This window comes from Camellia sinensis, chromosome 3 (assembly GCF_055761805.1).
Source record: "Camellia sinensis isolate YWXY chromosome 3, ASM5576180v1, whole genome shotgun sequence".
Taxonomy (NCBI): Eukaryota; Viridiplantae; Streptophyta; class Magnoliopsida; order Ericales; family Theaceae; genus Camellia; species Camellia sinensis.
In genome coordinates this window covers 54,236,193-54,252,311 of record NC_138963.1, presented here as the reverse complement: position 1 = coordinate 54,252,311, position 16,119 = coordinate 54,236,193, and the positions used below count along the sequence as shown (strand labels likewise).

Below are 16,119 nucleotides of genomic sequence, written 5' to 3'. Positions count from 1 at the left end.
TATCTCTTTCACTCATCACTCTTCTTTCTCTGTCTGTCTGTTTCTCTCTCTCATTTTCTTTTTGTGTCTCTCGCCTATCTCTCTTCTCTCTATTTCTCTCATCTGTTTTCTCTCTCTGTCTTTCTCGCTCATCTCTCTTCTCTCTATCTCTCTCATTTATTTTCTCTCTCTCTCTTATCTTTTTATCTTTCTCGTCCCTTTCTCTTCTCTCTCTGTCTTTCTCTTTTTCTGTGTCTCTCTCTCTCGCTCATCTCTTTTCGCTCTATTTCTCTCTCTTTTTGTCTATCTCTCGCTCATCTGTTGTTTCTCTCTCTTTTTCTATCTTTCCCTCTATTTCTATCTCTCTCTCTCTTTCTCTCTCTATCTCTTTTTCTGTCTATCTCTCTCTCCCTGTCTCTCTCTCACTCGTCACTCTTCTCTCTCTCTACTTGTCTATTTGTCTATTTCTCCCTCACTATGTTTGCCTTGCTCACTCTCTTACTCTCATCTTCTCTATTTATCGAGCTCCTTCTCGATTTATCGATCCACTATAAACGACGTCGTCTTACTCTTTTGAACATTTCTCTTTTCACCCATTTTTTCATCTTCCTATCTCTCTGTCTCTGTCTCTCTTCTCTTTTCCTCTCTTACTCATCACTCTTCTCTGTCTGTCTATCTCTCCATTTCTCTATGTGTCTCTGTCTCTCTTCTCTGTCTCTCTCTCACTCATTACTCTTCTCTGTCTATTCGTCTCTCTCTTTCTCTCTGTGTCTTTGTCTCTCTTCTCTTTCTCTCTCTTACTCATCACTCTTCTCTGTCTGTCTGTCTGTCTATCTCTCTTTTTCTCTGTATCTCTCGTCCATCTCTCTTCTCTCTATCTCTTTCATCTATCTTTTCTCTCTGTCTCTATTCTCTCTCTATTTTTTTTTCTCTCTCACTCATCTCTTTCTGTCTCTCTCTCGTTTATCTCTTTTCGCTCTTTTTTTTTTCTCTTTCTGTCTCTCTATTTGTCTATATCTTTTCACCAATTTTTTCATCTTTTTCTCTCTATTTTCTTTCTCTCTCTCATCATCACTCTCATCTCTCTGTCTGTCTATTTGTCTCTCTCTCTGTGTCTTTCATTCATCTGTCTCTTCTCTCATCTCTTTTCTCTCTGTCTCTCTATGTGCGTGTGTGTGCCTCTCACTCATCTTTCTCTCTCACCACTCATCTCCTCTACCACCTTCACCACTACTGCAAACGCCATTTCACTACCACCACTACTACCACGGTCGCCATTTCACCTCTACGGCTACCATTACTACTACCATCGCCACCACTTCACTACCACCACTACAACTACTACTACTACCTTTACCTCTCTTTCACCCCTGCTACTCCATTTACTCTACTACTACCACAACTTTACCACTAATCTCCTTTGTCATCACCACCACCACCACCACCACCACCATCTTTTATCCACCACCTTCACCACTACTGTCAGTTCCTCTTCTCTACCACAAAATATTACCTCTCTTCTCTCTTTCACTCATCACTTTTCTCTGTCTGTCAGTCTTTGTCTTTGTCTCTTTCTCTTTCTCTCTCTCTTTGTCTCTCGCTCATCTCTCTTCTCTTTATCTCTCCCATCTCTCTATCTCTCTTCTCTCTTTCTCATTTATCTTCTCTCTATCTCTCTATCCGTCTCTCTCACTCATCTTTCTTCTTTCTTCTCTCTTCGTCTCTCTCTTTTTCTATGTCTTTCTCTCGATCATCTTTTTTCGCTCTCTTTCTCTCTCACTCTATTTATCTCTCGCTCATCTATTGTTTCTCTTATTTTTCTATATGTCTCTCTCTATCTGTTTCTCTCTCTGTCTCCCTATATCTCTCTCTATATCTCTTTCTCTCTTTGTCTCTCTCTCACTTATCACTCTTCTCTCTCTCTCTTTCTCTCTCTATGTTTGTTTGTCTGTCTTTCGCTCTTCTCTCTCTCTCTCTTTCTCTCTATGTGTCTGTCTGTCTGCTTGTCTCTCTCTCCCATTGTGTTCACCTTGCTCACTCTCTCCCTCATCTCTTCTCTATTTACCAAGCTCTCCACTACAAGAAAATGCACTTTTAGCGATCACTTTGTCTCTCTCTCACTCATCACTTTGTCTCTGTTTATCTGTCTGTCTCTCTTTCTCTCTCTCTATCTCTCTTCTCTATCTGTCTCTCACTCATCTCTCTCTCACCACCCATCTTCTCTACCACATTCACCACTACTGCAAATGCCATTCCATTATTACCACTACTACCACTGCAAATGTCACATTGACCACAAAAAATTAACTTTATTTGAATGAAAAATATTATCCCTACTTCTACCAAATAAAAAAAAAATAATAATTTTTTATTCAGTAAAATAAATATGAAACAAATAAATTTTCAACCTTACTAAATGAAAAAATAAAAATAAAAATTCATTAACTATAAAAAAAATTATTTTAATAAAAAATAATTTTTTTTAGCATTGACATCCTCTGTTGCAAAAAAAAAAAAAAAAAAAATCATTTTATTATTTAAATATTTATTTGTAATGAAAATAAAAATAAAAAAAATCCAAAAAAATTTCCAGCCCCCTCTTTTCATTCCCGCCCGGTTCCCCCCTCCCTCTTTCCATTCCCGCTCCCCCCTCCCCCTCCCCCTCCCCCCCCCCCCAAAATCCCCAATCTGTTCAACCAAAATCCCCAATCGGGTTCTCCCCCAAAACCCCAACATCTTCAACCAAAATCCCCCCCGAAAAACCCAAAATCCCCAATCTCTCCTTCCGTTTATCTCTCTACCCATTTGTCTCTCTAGGTTTTAGGGTTTTGAGTGTGAGAGAGATGGGGCAACAGTCTTTGATCTACAGCTTCGTGGCTAAAGGAACAGTGGTTCTCGCCGAACCCATACGTTTCTCATCCGCCCCTTCCTTCTTCAGCTACCAAATCCACGGCCTTCTTAAACTCTCACAAATGGGTACGTCTCTCTCTCTCTCTCTCTCTCTCTCTCTCTCAATTTTCAGTTTTCTGATCCACTTAATTTACGATGTTTATCGTAAAATCTCATGTTCTGGTGCATCACAATCCTATAATTGAACTAACTAAATTATTGTTCATCTTTAATTAATTTGCTATTACTTCTATGTTGTTCTTAGGGTTTTAAATTAATTCTATGTTGTTCTTAGGGTTTTAATTCATATAACTGAAAACTCTGACAATTTTATATGCGTTTAATGGATTTATACTTAAACTGTTTTCTATTTAACATTTTTTGTTCCACAAACTTCAATCTTTATGGTTTTTCTCTAAATTTTGATGCCATTGATTTTTCCTTTAGTTGTTAAAATTTGAATCCGAACCAAGTATAGTCGGTGAAAAATAGCCAAAATGGGGCTTTCTTTTTTTATGGACTTCTTGAATCGTTGAAAGAGTCTTCGCTCTTTGGATTTGTATCCGATAAACTATTTGCTAGATTTTTTTTTTTTTTAAATTTTTTTTTTAATGTGTTGTAACCTTGTTTGTCTGAAACTGTTGTCTTCTCACAGTTTTCTTTCTGTCTCTCTCAAGAATTCTTGTTTTGTTTAACTGAGTTAACCATCTATCTCTATTAAAGTTCTAATTTTTTTTTTCAGTTTCATTAATGGGTCTTATGAATTTTATACAAATTCAGATCCTCTCTTTTCTACCTCTGTTGACTCTGAATTTTTCTGTTTCATTTGATAAGAATTTTTCTGTTTCTACCTCTGCCTTGATATTTTTGCACCACTTTTTTTGGCAGTCCATGGATGACATGAAATCCATAGCAGTTGAAGCGGTTTTATTGCTGCAAGGGAAGATAAATGACGAAGATGATGACACTGTAACTATCCGGCTTCTTGTTCCATCTAAAGTTATTGGTTGTATAATTGGAAAAAGTGGTTCAATCATAAATGAGATCCGGAAGAGAACTAAAGCTGATGTCCGTATCTCCAAAGGCGAGAAGCCTAAGTGTGCTGATTCCACCGATGAACTTGTTGAGGTATATTTCATGCTGTTTCCATAAGCTTTTAATATAATTCGTATTTTTGTGTAGTTTTACCTTGCTTTCCATTGACATGTTTTGTTCTGCATTCAGGTGGTTGGGGAAGTTAGTAGGGTGAGGGATGCACTTATTCAAATTGTTCTGCGGCTTCGAGATGACGTCTTAAAAGACAGGGAAGGTGGTCATAATACTTCTGCTGGTGCCGATTCTATGTATTCTAGTGGTACTGATTTTTCTATGCCTTCAGTTTTGCCTAGGGTTCCCCCAGTTGCTCCAATGGGTTATGAACAGAGAACTGAATCTGGGAGTGGCTTAGGCATGCTTTCTTCAGGCAGCCTTTATGGATATGGATCTTTATCAGTATGTCAATGTTGTGGCATTTAATTTCTTTGTTATTTCCTTAGTGTTATGGTCATATGATATTTTTAGATCTTGTTATTCATTTTTTTTTCCAGTTACAAGTTTTCTTTGGTACATTTATGGCAACGTGCTTGCTTATTTTTCTATATTGTTTTAATTTTGTTACTTAGGCATTGTTTCCTAAAACTGAAAATTAACTACTGAAAACTTTAAAAGTTGAATTTTTTAATTTGAAAAACTGTTTGGTATCTACTGAATTTTTTAATTTGCATTTAATTTCTTTGTTATTTCCTTGGTGTTATGGAGAACATTGCTGGTTTTGATTTCTTATATGGGGCCTTTTTTTGATTTCTGAAAGAAAAAATGTATTTTCTTGGGGAAGAGGTACAAATGGACAGCTTGGGCATGGGGAATCAGTTGACCGGTAATAACTTTTGGACTAGCCCAATATTTTGACATTATGAGTTTCATATGATACTTTGTATTTGGCTTTGGGCATGGAATGCCTCTGAAATGGTGTTGAAACAACTCATTGTTTTGTTATTTTTGATGTGCTTATGTGTGATATGATAAATTTGGTGAGAATCTTGTGATTTTGAATTTTCACTAGTGTTTTTAATTAGTATCCCAATCAAGGAAAACATTATATTTCGGCTGATTTGGTGGAAATGAGATGACATTTTGTTTCTTGTATGTGAGTTCAACCAACCCAATCAATCACGTGACATCGATTATGGAAGCCATTGGCTCTTTGGTAGGGCCTTGATGGATTCTTTTCTTTTTGGAAACATACACATTAAGGGGCTGATCCCCATGAAACAGACATTGTGGGCAGAGTTTCCCATTCTACTAAATGAACATGCAAACGCCACACACACATGTGCGTATGTAGCATGAATCATTGCTGTCTCAATATTATACTTAAAAGCGTTCACTTCCCTTCAAGATCGTAATAGAAACAACATAAATACTTTTTATCATAATACAAGAAGGGACATGTAAGAGTGTTTAACAGTAAGCAGTTTCTCAGTTTTTTTTTTTGCCTTCTTTTTGTTGGTTTGTCCTTGTTGAAGATCTTCACAAATTCAATGGTGTGTGCACCCGTTTTGCGCCTTATGAATATATTTTATATAATATAATTATCAATTCTACATTGACATATGCACACAAAAGAATTGGATTCACATTCACACCATTTGGACTGTATCATCTATGCATGCCAGGAAATAATGACTGAAGAAGCCAATCTGATTACCACAGTATTTTATGCCACAGACGTGGATATTAGATCCTTCCTTGTTCTTCTCTAAATGTTAATTACTAATTTCTTGGCAGTTAGTGTTGCATATATAAAATTTTTCTTTCCAATCTATAATGTTTGCCCCTTTGTCATTCTTTTAAGTTAAAGATTTTGACTTGGTGATTGAAATATGGATGACTTCAGACTTTCATGGTTAATATGTGGCTAGATGTATATATGTATGCAAATATTATTTCGTAGGCTGCTGAGCTCATATAATGGTTTTTGTCAAATGAATTCAGGTGAAACAGGATCCAATGGAAGTAAACTCTGTGTTTATTCCATCCACCAAAGGTTCAAGCATTTTTCTGATTGGTTACTGGAAATCATGGCTATGGGAGACTTGGATGCTTTCTTTCCTGCTGCAACATGTGAATATGCTCCTATTGTAGATGAGATTTGGAAGGATCCTGCCATCCAGGAAACCTACAAGAGAAGGAAAGAAATTCATTTGCTTCCAGATGTTGCCAAATATTTCTTAGATCGGGTATGGCGTGTCTGCATCATCTTTTACTCTATCTCGTGATGATGACATATTTATTGCTTAGCTGTAAATTGTTCTTGCCACTTGTATATTTTTTTTTATTATCACTTGTTTTTATTTTCCCCCCTTATTTCATCCCTTGTTCTTAAGTCTGGAGTGAAGTTGAAGTTAATGTTTACTAGCAGCATCTTCAGGTTCCTGGTTTGTTGAATCAGTTTGTGAAAGGTTTTTCAGTTTACATATAATAATTTTCTCATTAGCTTTTATAAGTTCGCCTGCTTTTATAAGTTCACACGTATTAGGATTTGGCTCATAATCATTTTACATGCACGAGAGATAAGTTTAGCCCATCTTAGTTCAACCATGTGATAAACTTTTTTGAGTACACATGTCATAGTCTAATGCATGGAAGAAAAAAGAACCAAAGGACAAATGTCCAGCTCATGACAGATGGGCTTCAAAGCTGATGGACAATACTTAAAAACAGATGGGCCATTTCTGTATTTTATAGTAGTGTATTTATTTCATGTAAATAGTCAAACTGTGAATGTGTGGTGTAGTAAATAGCCATACTTCTTTGTTAAGATTCCAAAAAATAGAAAAAGATACTGGCAGGTCAAAAGTAGCTCACATATCCTTGAGCATAGACATGTTCTTAACTTGTTCATCACTTGAGATTTCTTTTAAATCCCATACTTGGTTCTTGTAATAAATGAACAAGGTGGAGTGAGCACCTGCATTTTTTCAATGTATCATTACTGGTGTTTAAATAGTTGGAATGTGTGGAACACCTGCTAATAGATGATGGAAGCGGCACTCATTAAAAGAAAAAAAAGGGGAGGTGGAAGAGGCAAGATTAAGTGTTCTTACGAGTAAATCAAATTCTAGGGCTTGAAGCTACAAACTAGTTATTCATATTTAAGTTTCAACAAGCACTGCATAGTGCAATACAAATGATATTTAAGCATACACGTATTTGAATATGATTGGAGGACATTTGAAATTTCTCAAATATTACAAAGTCTGTCACTAACACAGTTCTTTTCTGGCATATGAACTTTGTACGTTATGAACCCTAGTTCTTATCTTTGCTCTGTCATTATCATGGGGATTTGTGTATTAGCTTTTATCTCTTTATGATTTTGATGGTATTTATTACTTTGTTCTAGATTTTCTTCAAAAAGATTATAATTTGCAACTGTTATCTATTTATTTGTAGGTCAAGAGGATAAATTTTGCCGAGGGGAAGATCTGATTCTAGAAGGAATTTGCAGCTTGATTTTTGAAATAGGCCCAAAATTGAAATCTTGTTGGAAATTTTTTATTTTTTTATTTTTTGTAAGAGCATTTAAATATCCAAGTGTGTTGATTGGTGAATTTTAGATTTTATTTTATTATTTTATTTTTTTTTAGGATTGGGGTGAATTTTATAATTTAAATACGTTTTTATGAACATGTACAGTTTAATTGTTCTTTGTAAAATATTGAATTTGATGGTTTTATCAATTTTTATTTTTATTTTTATTTTCTGTTATGATGTTTTTGTGAATGGAATGTAAATAATCAGTTCAGAGCATATTTTATATTAATTAAATTATGAAATTAAGTAAAAGGGTGGCGTTTTTATTCAAAACGCCACTATATCGTGTGACGTCATCAGTTATATTGGACAGAATTATTTAAGCAGATTTAATAGTATACCGGCGTTTATGAAAACGTCACTATAAGTATCAGTGACGTTTATAAAAGGCCTTATACCTATAGCGACGGCGTTTTGTCGTCGCAAAAAAACAATTTTTTTTGGCTGAAATGTAATGCTTTTAGCGACGGCTCAGGTTGCTGTCTCAAATACACTTTTAGCGACGGTATTTTTACCGTCGCAAAAAACCCTTTAGCGACGGCACTGCTGTGCCGTCGCAAAAAACTGAGATTTTCACCCATTATTGGCGACAGAAATTTGCCGTCGCAAAAAATGCATTTTCCTGTCGCAAAAACCTTTTGAGACGGTGTTTGGGGTATTTGCGACGGCATTTTGCCGTCGCAAAAAATAATTTTTTTTGTAGTGCATTAGTTTAAGGACGACATTTGAATTTCCAGTTTATCTTCTCGGAAACTACTTATGATTTCACACTCCAAATCCAGGCATTACCGGCCATGGCCCACAAAGACTTAGCCCAAGTCACACGTAAGTCTAAACATGAATCTAAAATTACAAAGAATAAATGTGATAATAGTCCAGAAATAAATAAATCAAAACCTAATCCAATGACAAGTCACAAGTATAAATGGTTAAACCAGCCATAACCAACTTTCAAAAATAAATACTAAATGGAACACAAACTGTCACGACCCAAACCCGGCCCTATGGGTTTAGCACCGTAACCGGCCAATAATCCGGGATTACCGAAGGCCTGCAGAACAGTAATACAGTAAAACAGAGTACAGGGCCTGGCGGAAGCCAATACATTAAGTAAATAGTGTCCATTGAGCTGTGACAGTCTGTATACCAAAAGATTTTTCATGCATTCACATACAACAGTACAGTCTATACAAAATTTACAGTCACACAGTACGGGGACCTAATCCCCGGATAACAGTACGGTAAGCCTTCAGTCTATACAGAACAGTTAGACAGTATGAAGACAGGCGGGGGAAAACAAACAAAACACCCTCAAGCCATAGCATGGCAACTCGGAACCTCGCAGTGAGGCACAAAGGCTGGCTTGACAAAACTGGAGTTACCCTGACGCTCCTAGCTCCGATCTGGTGCCTGTACACCTACATATATATATGAGCAGTGAGCTAAAGCCCAGTGAATAACATAAAGCGTAAAGGGGTTTAGAATGAATGTCCTTACAGTAATGAAAACAGTTCAATTCAATCAGTATTTCAGTTGTTCAGTACAGTAAACAGCCATATGTGGTACATCCATTAGCATAACAGTGACAGTAGGTCTTAAAAGACCGAACAGTAATGATGGCCATCAGTCAGTAAACAGTAGTGGCTCCACGAGGGAACCGACAGAGATCTCTGTAACAGTAACAGTAACAGTAACAGTAAACAGTAGGTACTAAGGATGCCACAGTACAGTTCAGAAATAAAGGACATACATTCATTCAGTAATACCAGTTCAGTAAACAGTTCAGTTCAGTATTCAAAAGATATCAGTTGAACATATCTTTACACAATTGTTACTCACAGAGTTCTGGGCTACAGTATGCTAGAGCGTATCTCCCCAGTTGCCAACCCTACACAGTTCACAGGTTGAACACACACTAAGCTACACAGTTGGGAAATATCATAACTTAATCCCTAAATTGCCTTGGTGTGTTCTACAACGATATCCTCATCTAAATGTCTTAAACTAGGCCTAAGAATGCCTAGGATGGGATGAGGATGCAAAAATACACTTAGAAAACATTTCGCAAAGTTTGCTGAAACTAGGAGCCTCGCTCGAGCGGGACTTTCTCCGCTCGAGCGTAAGTCCAAAATCAAAGGCTTCGCTCGAGCGAGGAATCCTTCGCTCGAGCGGTCTGCAAAACAGTAAAAATACTGGATGCTAAGATTTTGCGCGCGATGGTCGCTCGAGCGGAGCCCTGGACAAAGGTGCTCGCTCGAGCGGGTAATCCTTCGCTCGAGCGAGGAAGCCAAATCTGGAATTTCCAGATCTGCCTCCCAAGCTCAAACCAAGCATTCTACCACTCCAAACTCGACCTCTTGGGCCCAAATTCTGGAAAACATAACTAAATTCAATGTATAACAAGTTTCAAAGCTCAATTTATGAATTCAAGCCCCAAAGGTGAGTCAATTAAAACCATATTCAAACCCATTTTCAAGAATATGAAGAACATGCAAACATGCATGGATTCAAACCATTTCAAAGCTTCGATTTGATGTTCTAAAGAGCCAATTCTTTTCAAAACATGATGAAATCATGGACTACACTCAAGATATGAACATGCATGTAACATTTTGCCATGAAAACAACTCAAAATCCAACAATACTACCATGCATGCAAAGATTGGGCTTCAATTCACCATTAATGAACCAATTCATGAATTAATTCTAAGACAACAACAAGAAGATGGATGTCCTACCTTAGTCTTGTAGAATTAGGAGTGAGGGAGCTCAAATATGCAAATACACTTCAATTTCCAAGCAATTTACAAGGTAGAACTCAATTTCTCTCCCTCTCCCTCTCCCTCTCTTGGTCGGTTAAGCACAAGAAATGAGCTGATGCAATGTTTGATCTAGGTGTATATTGAGGCTCAAGTATATTGTATTGAGTGGACCACTCATGTGGCAAAATGGTAAATAAATCAAACTATGCAATTGATCAATATTAATCTAATTTAATCATACCTAATCAATTTTCAGATAATTATACCATAAAATCACATTAATTCTGAGGATCATAGAACATCAATCGGTTTCTAATTCGGCCGCCGATATGGCCTTCAATTAGCAGTTTAAACATATAAGCATGAACAGATAATCATACAGTCAAACAGATAGAATGCAATTTAATTAACATATACTCAATCAATTCGGTTTCCAATTTCAGTCAGTCAGTTCAGTACTTTAATCAGTTCAATTATCAGTCATAATCAATTCAGTTTAACGGTAATCGATGGTTATCGGTAATCAATCAGTCATAAGTCGGTAAATAGTATGAGGGTTGTTACAGTCTCCCCTCCTTATAAAGAGTTTAGTCCTCTAAACTCGAGTTACCTTCATTCTGGAAGAAAACAGGATTCAGTGGAAACAGTTCAGGATATCGTTTGGCCATGTCATCTTCCCTTTCCCAAGTGGCATACACGCCACCGTGGTTTTGCCAGTCAACTTTCACTAACGGGATCTCTTTGTTCCTCAGTTTCTTGATTCGTCTGTTTACAATCTGTATAGGCCGTTCCTCGTAAGTGTAGTCATCACTCAACACTACGTGGGTAGGCTCTATTACATGGAAGGGATCCCGGAGATAATCTCTTAACATAGAAATGTGGAAAACATTATGCATGTGTTCCATTTCAGGAGGGAGCGCGACTTGATACGCCACCGGATTAATTTTCTCAATAATCTCATACGGTCCGACGTATCTTGGTGCTAACTTGCCTTTGACTCCAAAACGAGTCTGGCCTTTCATTGGTGTCACTTTCACAAACACGTGATCACCCACTTCATACTCTCTGTCTCGTCTTCTAACATCTGCATAGTTTTTCTGTCTACTCTGTGCAGTTTTCAGTCTCTGTTGTATCAGTTTCACTTTCTCAGTCGTTTCATACACAATCTCGGGCCCGAGCAAAGGCCCATCTCCAACTTCTGCCCAGCAAATTGGAGACCTACATTTCCTGCCATACAATGCCTCGAAAGGCGCCATACCTATACTCGAATGGTAGCTGTTGTTGTAGGCGAATTCAGCCAAAGGTAAATGGCTTTCCCAATTTCCCTGAAAATCAAGGACACACATTCTCAGTAAATCCTCCAGAGTTTGGATGGTCCTTTCTGATTGGCCATCTGTCTGAGGATGATAGGCACTACTCAGCCTCAATTCAGTACCCAATGCAGTCTGTAGGCTTTGCCAAAACCTCGATGTAAACTTCGAATCCCTGTCAGAAACAATAGACACAGGCACTCCATGCAGTCTCACAATTTCATCAATATAGATAACAGCCAATTTGTCCGCATTATAGATTGTCTTGACAGGTAAGAAGTGAGCAGATTTGGTTAGTCTATCAACAATAACCCAAATTGAATCCATACCTTTTCTGGAGTGAGGCAATCCGACGATAAAATCCATCGTGATATGCTCCCATTTCCACTCTGGTATGGGTAGGGGTTGCAATAGTCCGGCAGGTCGTTGATGTTCAGCTTTGACCTGTTGGCAATGAAGACATTTGGATACAAAATCAGCAATTTCTTTCTTCATTCCCGGCCACCAGAAATTCTGTTTCAGATCTTGGTACATTTTCGTATTCCCCGGATGGATAGACAATTTCGAATTGTGGCCTTCTTGCAGAACTCTTCTTTTCAGTTCAGTATCATTTGGTACACACAGTCTTTCTTGAAATTTCAGTACATTATTCTCAAATTTGAATCCCGGTCTCGGTTTAGATTCTCTTTCTTCGATGATCTTTTTCAAGAAGTCATCCAGTTGCTGTTTCTCTTTAATCTCCTCAATCAGCGCCGGTTGAGCAGAAATAGCAGCTAAGATTCCACCTTGTTCTCGTAAAACAATTTCGATTTCAGATTTTTCAAGGTCACAAAGCAACTCTTTCTGTCCTGTAAGCAAACAGGCTAAGTTTCCAATCGATTTCCGGCTCAATGCATCGGCAACGGTATTGGCTTTTCCCGGATGGTACAATATCTGTAGGTCATAGTCTTTAATCAGTTCCAGCCATCTCCGCTGTCTCATGTTTAGTTCTTTCTGTGTGAAGAAATACTTTAAACTCTTGTGGTCGGTGTATACTTCACATGTCACCCCGTACAGATAGTGACGCCAGATTTTCAGTGCAAATACTACTGCAGCAAGTTCCAGATCATGGGTCGGGTAGTTCTTTTCATGCGGTCTCAGTTGACGGGAAGCATAGGCAATCACTCTCCCATTCTGCATTAAAACACATCCCAAACCCTTATGAGAAGCATCACTAAATACAGTATAACCATCCGTACCTGAAAGTAAGGTAAGAACCGGTGCAGTCACTAATCGAGTTTTCAACTCCTGAAAAGCAGATTCTCTTTGGTCAGTCCAGTCAAATGATGTCCCCTTCTGAGTTAACTGAGTCAATGGTAGGGCAATTTTGGAGAAATCTTTGACAAATCTTCTGTAATATCCAGCCAAACCCAAAAAGCTTCGGACTTCAGTCACATTTGTTGGTCTAGGCCAGTTCACTACAGCTTCAATTTTCTGCGGATCAACAGAAATTCCATTTTTGCTAACAACATGCCCCAAAAACATAACATGGTCAAGCCAAAATTCACATTTAGACAGTTTAGCATACAGTTTCTGTTCTCTTAAGGTTTGTAGGGCAAGTCTCAGATGATGTTCATGTTGTTCTACACTTTTGGAGTAAATCAATATGTCATCGATAAATACAACAATAAAGTCATCAAGGTATGGTTTAAAAATTCTGTTCATGAGGTCCATAAAGGCAGCAGGGGCATTCGTGACTCCAAAAGGCATAACCAAAAATTCGTAGTGTCCATACCTTGTTCTAAAAGCAGTTTTATCAATGTCTTCCGGTTTAACCTTCAGTTGATGGTTTCCTGATCTGAGATCAATCTTGGAAAACACTTGTGCACCCTGTAACTGATCAAATAAGTCATCAATACGTGGCAAAGGGTATTTATTTTTCACAGTTACCTTGTTCAGTTCACGGTAGTCTATACACAACCTCAACGAGCCATCTTTCTTCTTTACAAACAAAACTGGTGCACCCCATGGTGAGGTACTGGGTCTGATGAACTTTTTGTCTAACAGTTCTTGCAGTTGCACCTTCAGTTCTTGCAATTCAGTTGGAGCCATTCGGTATGGAGCTTTAGAAACTGGTTGTGTTCCGGGAATCACATCAACAGTAAATTCAATCTCCCTGTCAGTCAAATCTCCTGGAAGATTATCTGGAAGAACATCTGGAAATTCTCTGACTATAGGAATGCAATTCACATCAGTTTTAACACTATCATCAGTAGACACAGTCAGTACAGAACACAGATATCCTTTACACCCCTTTCTAATTAATTTAACAGCTTTCACTGACGAAATCAAATACGGAGGAGGTACTACTCCACTCCCATTAAACACAAATTCAGGCAAACCAGGTGGACGGAAAACAACTTGCTTGGTCACACAGTCAATAGTGGAATGATATTTTTGTAACCAATCCATCCCTAATATTACGTCAAAATGATCAATGTTCAATGACAGTAAATCAATAAACAGATGCATATCCCCAACAATAATTTCACATGCGGGATACATATATGCACAGGTCATAGATCCTCCTACGGGTGATGATACGGCTAGCAGATAGTTCATGGGTTCTAAGGGTCTATTCAATTTCCGTGAGAAAGCATGCGATACATAAGAATGTGTAGACCCCGAATCAATCAGTACATATGCATTTTGAGTACAGATAGAGAGAATACCTGACACAACGGTCTCGGTATTCTGCACATCTCCCGGTACTAGTGCGAACACTCGGCCTTGCCTCATAGGCTCTTTTCCGGTAGCTTTAGGGTTCGGTTTTGGTGGAGCGTTTGATGCTGCGCCGCTGGCTGCAGCTTTGCTATTGCCCTGAGGAGCAGAAGGACAATCTTTAACCATGTGGCCCACCTTGCCACACCTGTAACAGGCTCCTGATAATTTGTGACAAATCCCTTTATGCTTGTTACCACATACAGAGCAGGGTGGAATGAACCCACTCCCTTGGGTGGGGCTAGTCATTGATCCCGTGTTCTGTTTCTTATTGGCTGGGTTGTGCTTGCCTTTCTTAAATTTGAAACTCTGCCTTTTTCCATGCCATTCAGTTGTTGGTGTTTCAGATTGTTTCACTGCTGCAATGTTCGACTCGGCCATCAATGCCCGGTCGAGAACACCCACAAAAGTCGGTAGTTTCAAAACATTTATCCGGTCAAGTATTGCCACATTAAGGCCACCTTCAAATTTTCTGGCCTTCTTATATTCAGTATCCACCATGTGCGGTGCATAACGGGCAAGTTCAGTAAATTTGGTTTCATACTCTGCAACGGACATTGTGCCCTGCTTCAGCTGTTCAAATTCAGTCACTTTTCTATTCCTGACACACTGAGGGAAGTACTTTTCAAAGAAGGACTCCTTGAACTGAGCCCAAGTCATAACAGTGCTTGTATCGCGGATCAACATCCACCACCTTCTAGCTTCTTCTTGTAGGGTGAAGGTAGCTAGCAATACCTTATTCGCTTCCGAGCACGGAAACACTTCAAATAATTTTTCTGTTTCAAGCACCCAAGCTTCAGCCTTTAACGGTTCGAGGCCTCCCTGAAAGGATGGCGGTTTCATCTTGCTGAATTTATGGGTGAGAGCAATAATATCCCCATCATTCACATTCACATTAGGTTCCGGTTGTACCGGAGAAGGAGGAGGTGGGGGCTGTTGGTTCTGTTGATCAAGTCTAGCAGTTATCAGTTCCATCATTCTTTCCATTCTTTCCATTCTTGCCTCAGTAGATGAGGACTCAGGTTCATTTGCATTATCCATTTCACTATAAGCAGTTATAACAGTTTTAAACATAAGCAGTCATTTGTTTAACAGTTTACCACATTAGCATGTATTCAGTCATAACATAACCACACACTTATCATGCTCATGAGATGCCCTAATAACTTTTCTAGGACACCCTATAGCTCATTTGGACACGTGTGTGCGGTATAACTCGTGGTAAGTATCGCTCTGATACCACTCTGTCACGACCCAAACCCGGCCCTATGGGTTTAGCACCGTAACCGGCCAGTAATCCGGGATTACCGAAGGCCTGCAGAACAGTAATACAGTAAAACAGAGTACAGGGCCTGGCGGAAGCCAATACAGTAAGTAAATAGTGTCCATTGAGCTGTGACAGTCTGTATACCAAAAGATTTTTCATGCATTCACATACAACAGTACAGTCTATACAAAATTTACAGTCACACAGTACGGGGACCTAATCCCCGGATAACAGTACGGTAAGCCTTCAGTCTATACAGAACAGTTAGACAGTATGAAGACAGGCGGGGGAAAACAAACAAAACACCCTCAAGCCATAGCATGGCAACTCGGAACCTCGCAGTGAGGCACAAAGGCTGGCTTGACAAAACTGGAGTTACCCTGACGCTCCTAGCTCCGATCTGGTGCCTGTACACCTACATATATATATGAGCAGTGAGCTAAAGCCCAGTGAATAACATAAAGCGTAAAGGGGTTTAGAATGAATGTCCTTACAGTAATGAAAACAGTTCAATTCA

At 38.6% G+C, this 16,119-nt stretch overlaps 1 protein-coding gene across 3 annotated transcripts; it reads left to right on the top strand.

Moving 5' to 3' along the window:
- Positions 1 to 2,685: 2,685 nt before the first annotated feature.
- On the top strand, positions 2,686 to 7,687 carry LOC114292814 (KH domain-containing protein At4g18375-like). 3 transcript variants are annotated; one of them, XM_082919755.1, is made up of 6 exons: positions 2,686 to 2,955; positions 3,757 to 3,996; positions 4,093 to 4,177; positions 4,247 to 4,359; positions 5,902 to 6,146; positions 7,363 to 7,687. In XM_082919755.1, the coding sequence occupies exons 2-5, from the start codon at positions 3,760 to 3,762 to the stop codon at positions 6,049 to 6,051; spliced, it is 585 nt and encodes a 194-aa protein (XP_082775881.1). In that variant the 5' UTR covers positions 2,686 to 2,955; positions 3,757 to 3,759; the 3' UTR covers positions 6,052 to 6,146; positions 7,363 to 7,687. The 3 variants fall into 3 exon arrangements, with proteins under 3 accessions (XP_082775881.1, XP_082775879.1, XP_082775880.1); XM_082919753.1 differs by having other exon boundaries at positions 2,688 to 2,955; positions 4,093 to 4,359; positions 7,363 to 7,683; XM_082919754.1 differs by lacking the exon at positions 7,363 to 7,687 and having other exon boundaries at positions 2,688 to 2,955; positions 4,093 to 4,359; positions 5,902 to 6,753.
- The last annotated feature ends 8,432 nt before the right edge of the window (positions 7,688 to 16,119 follow it).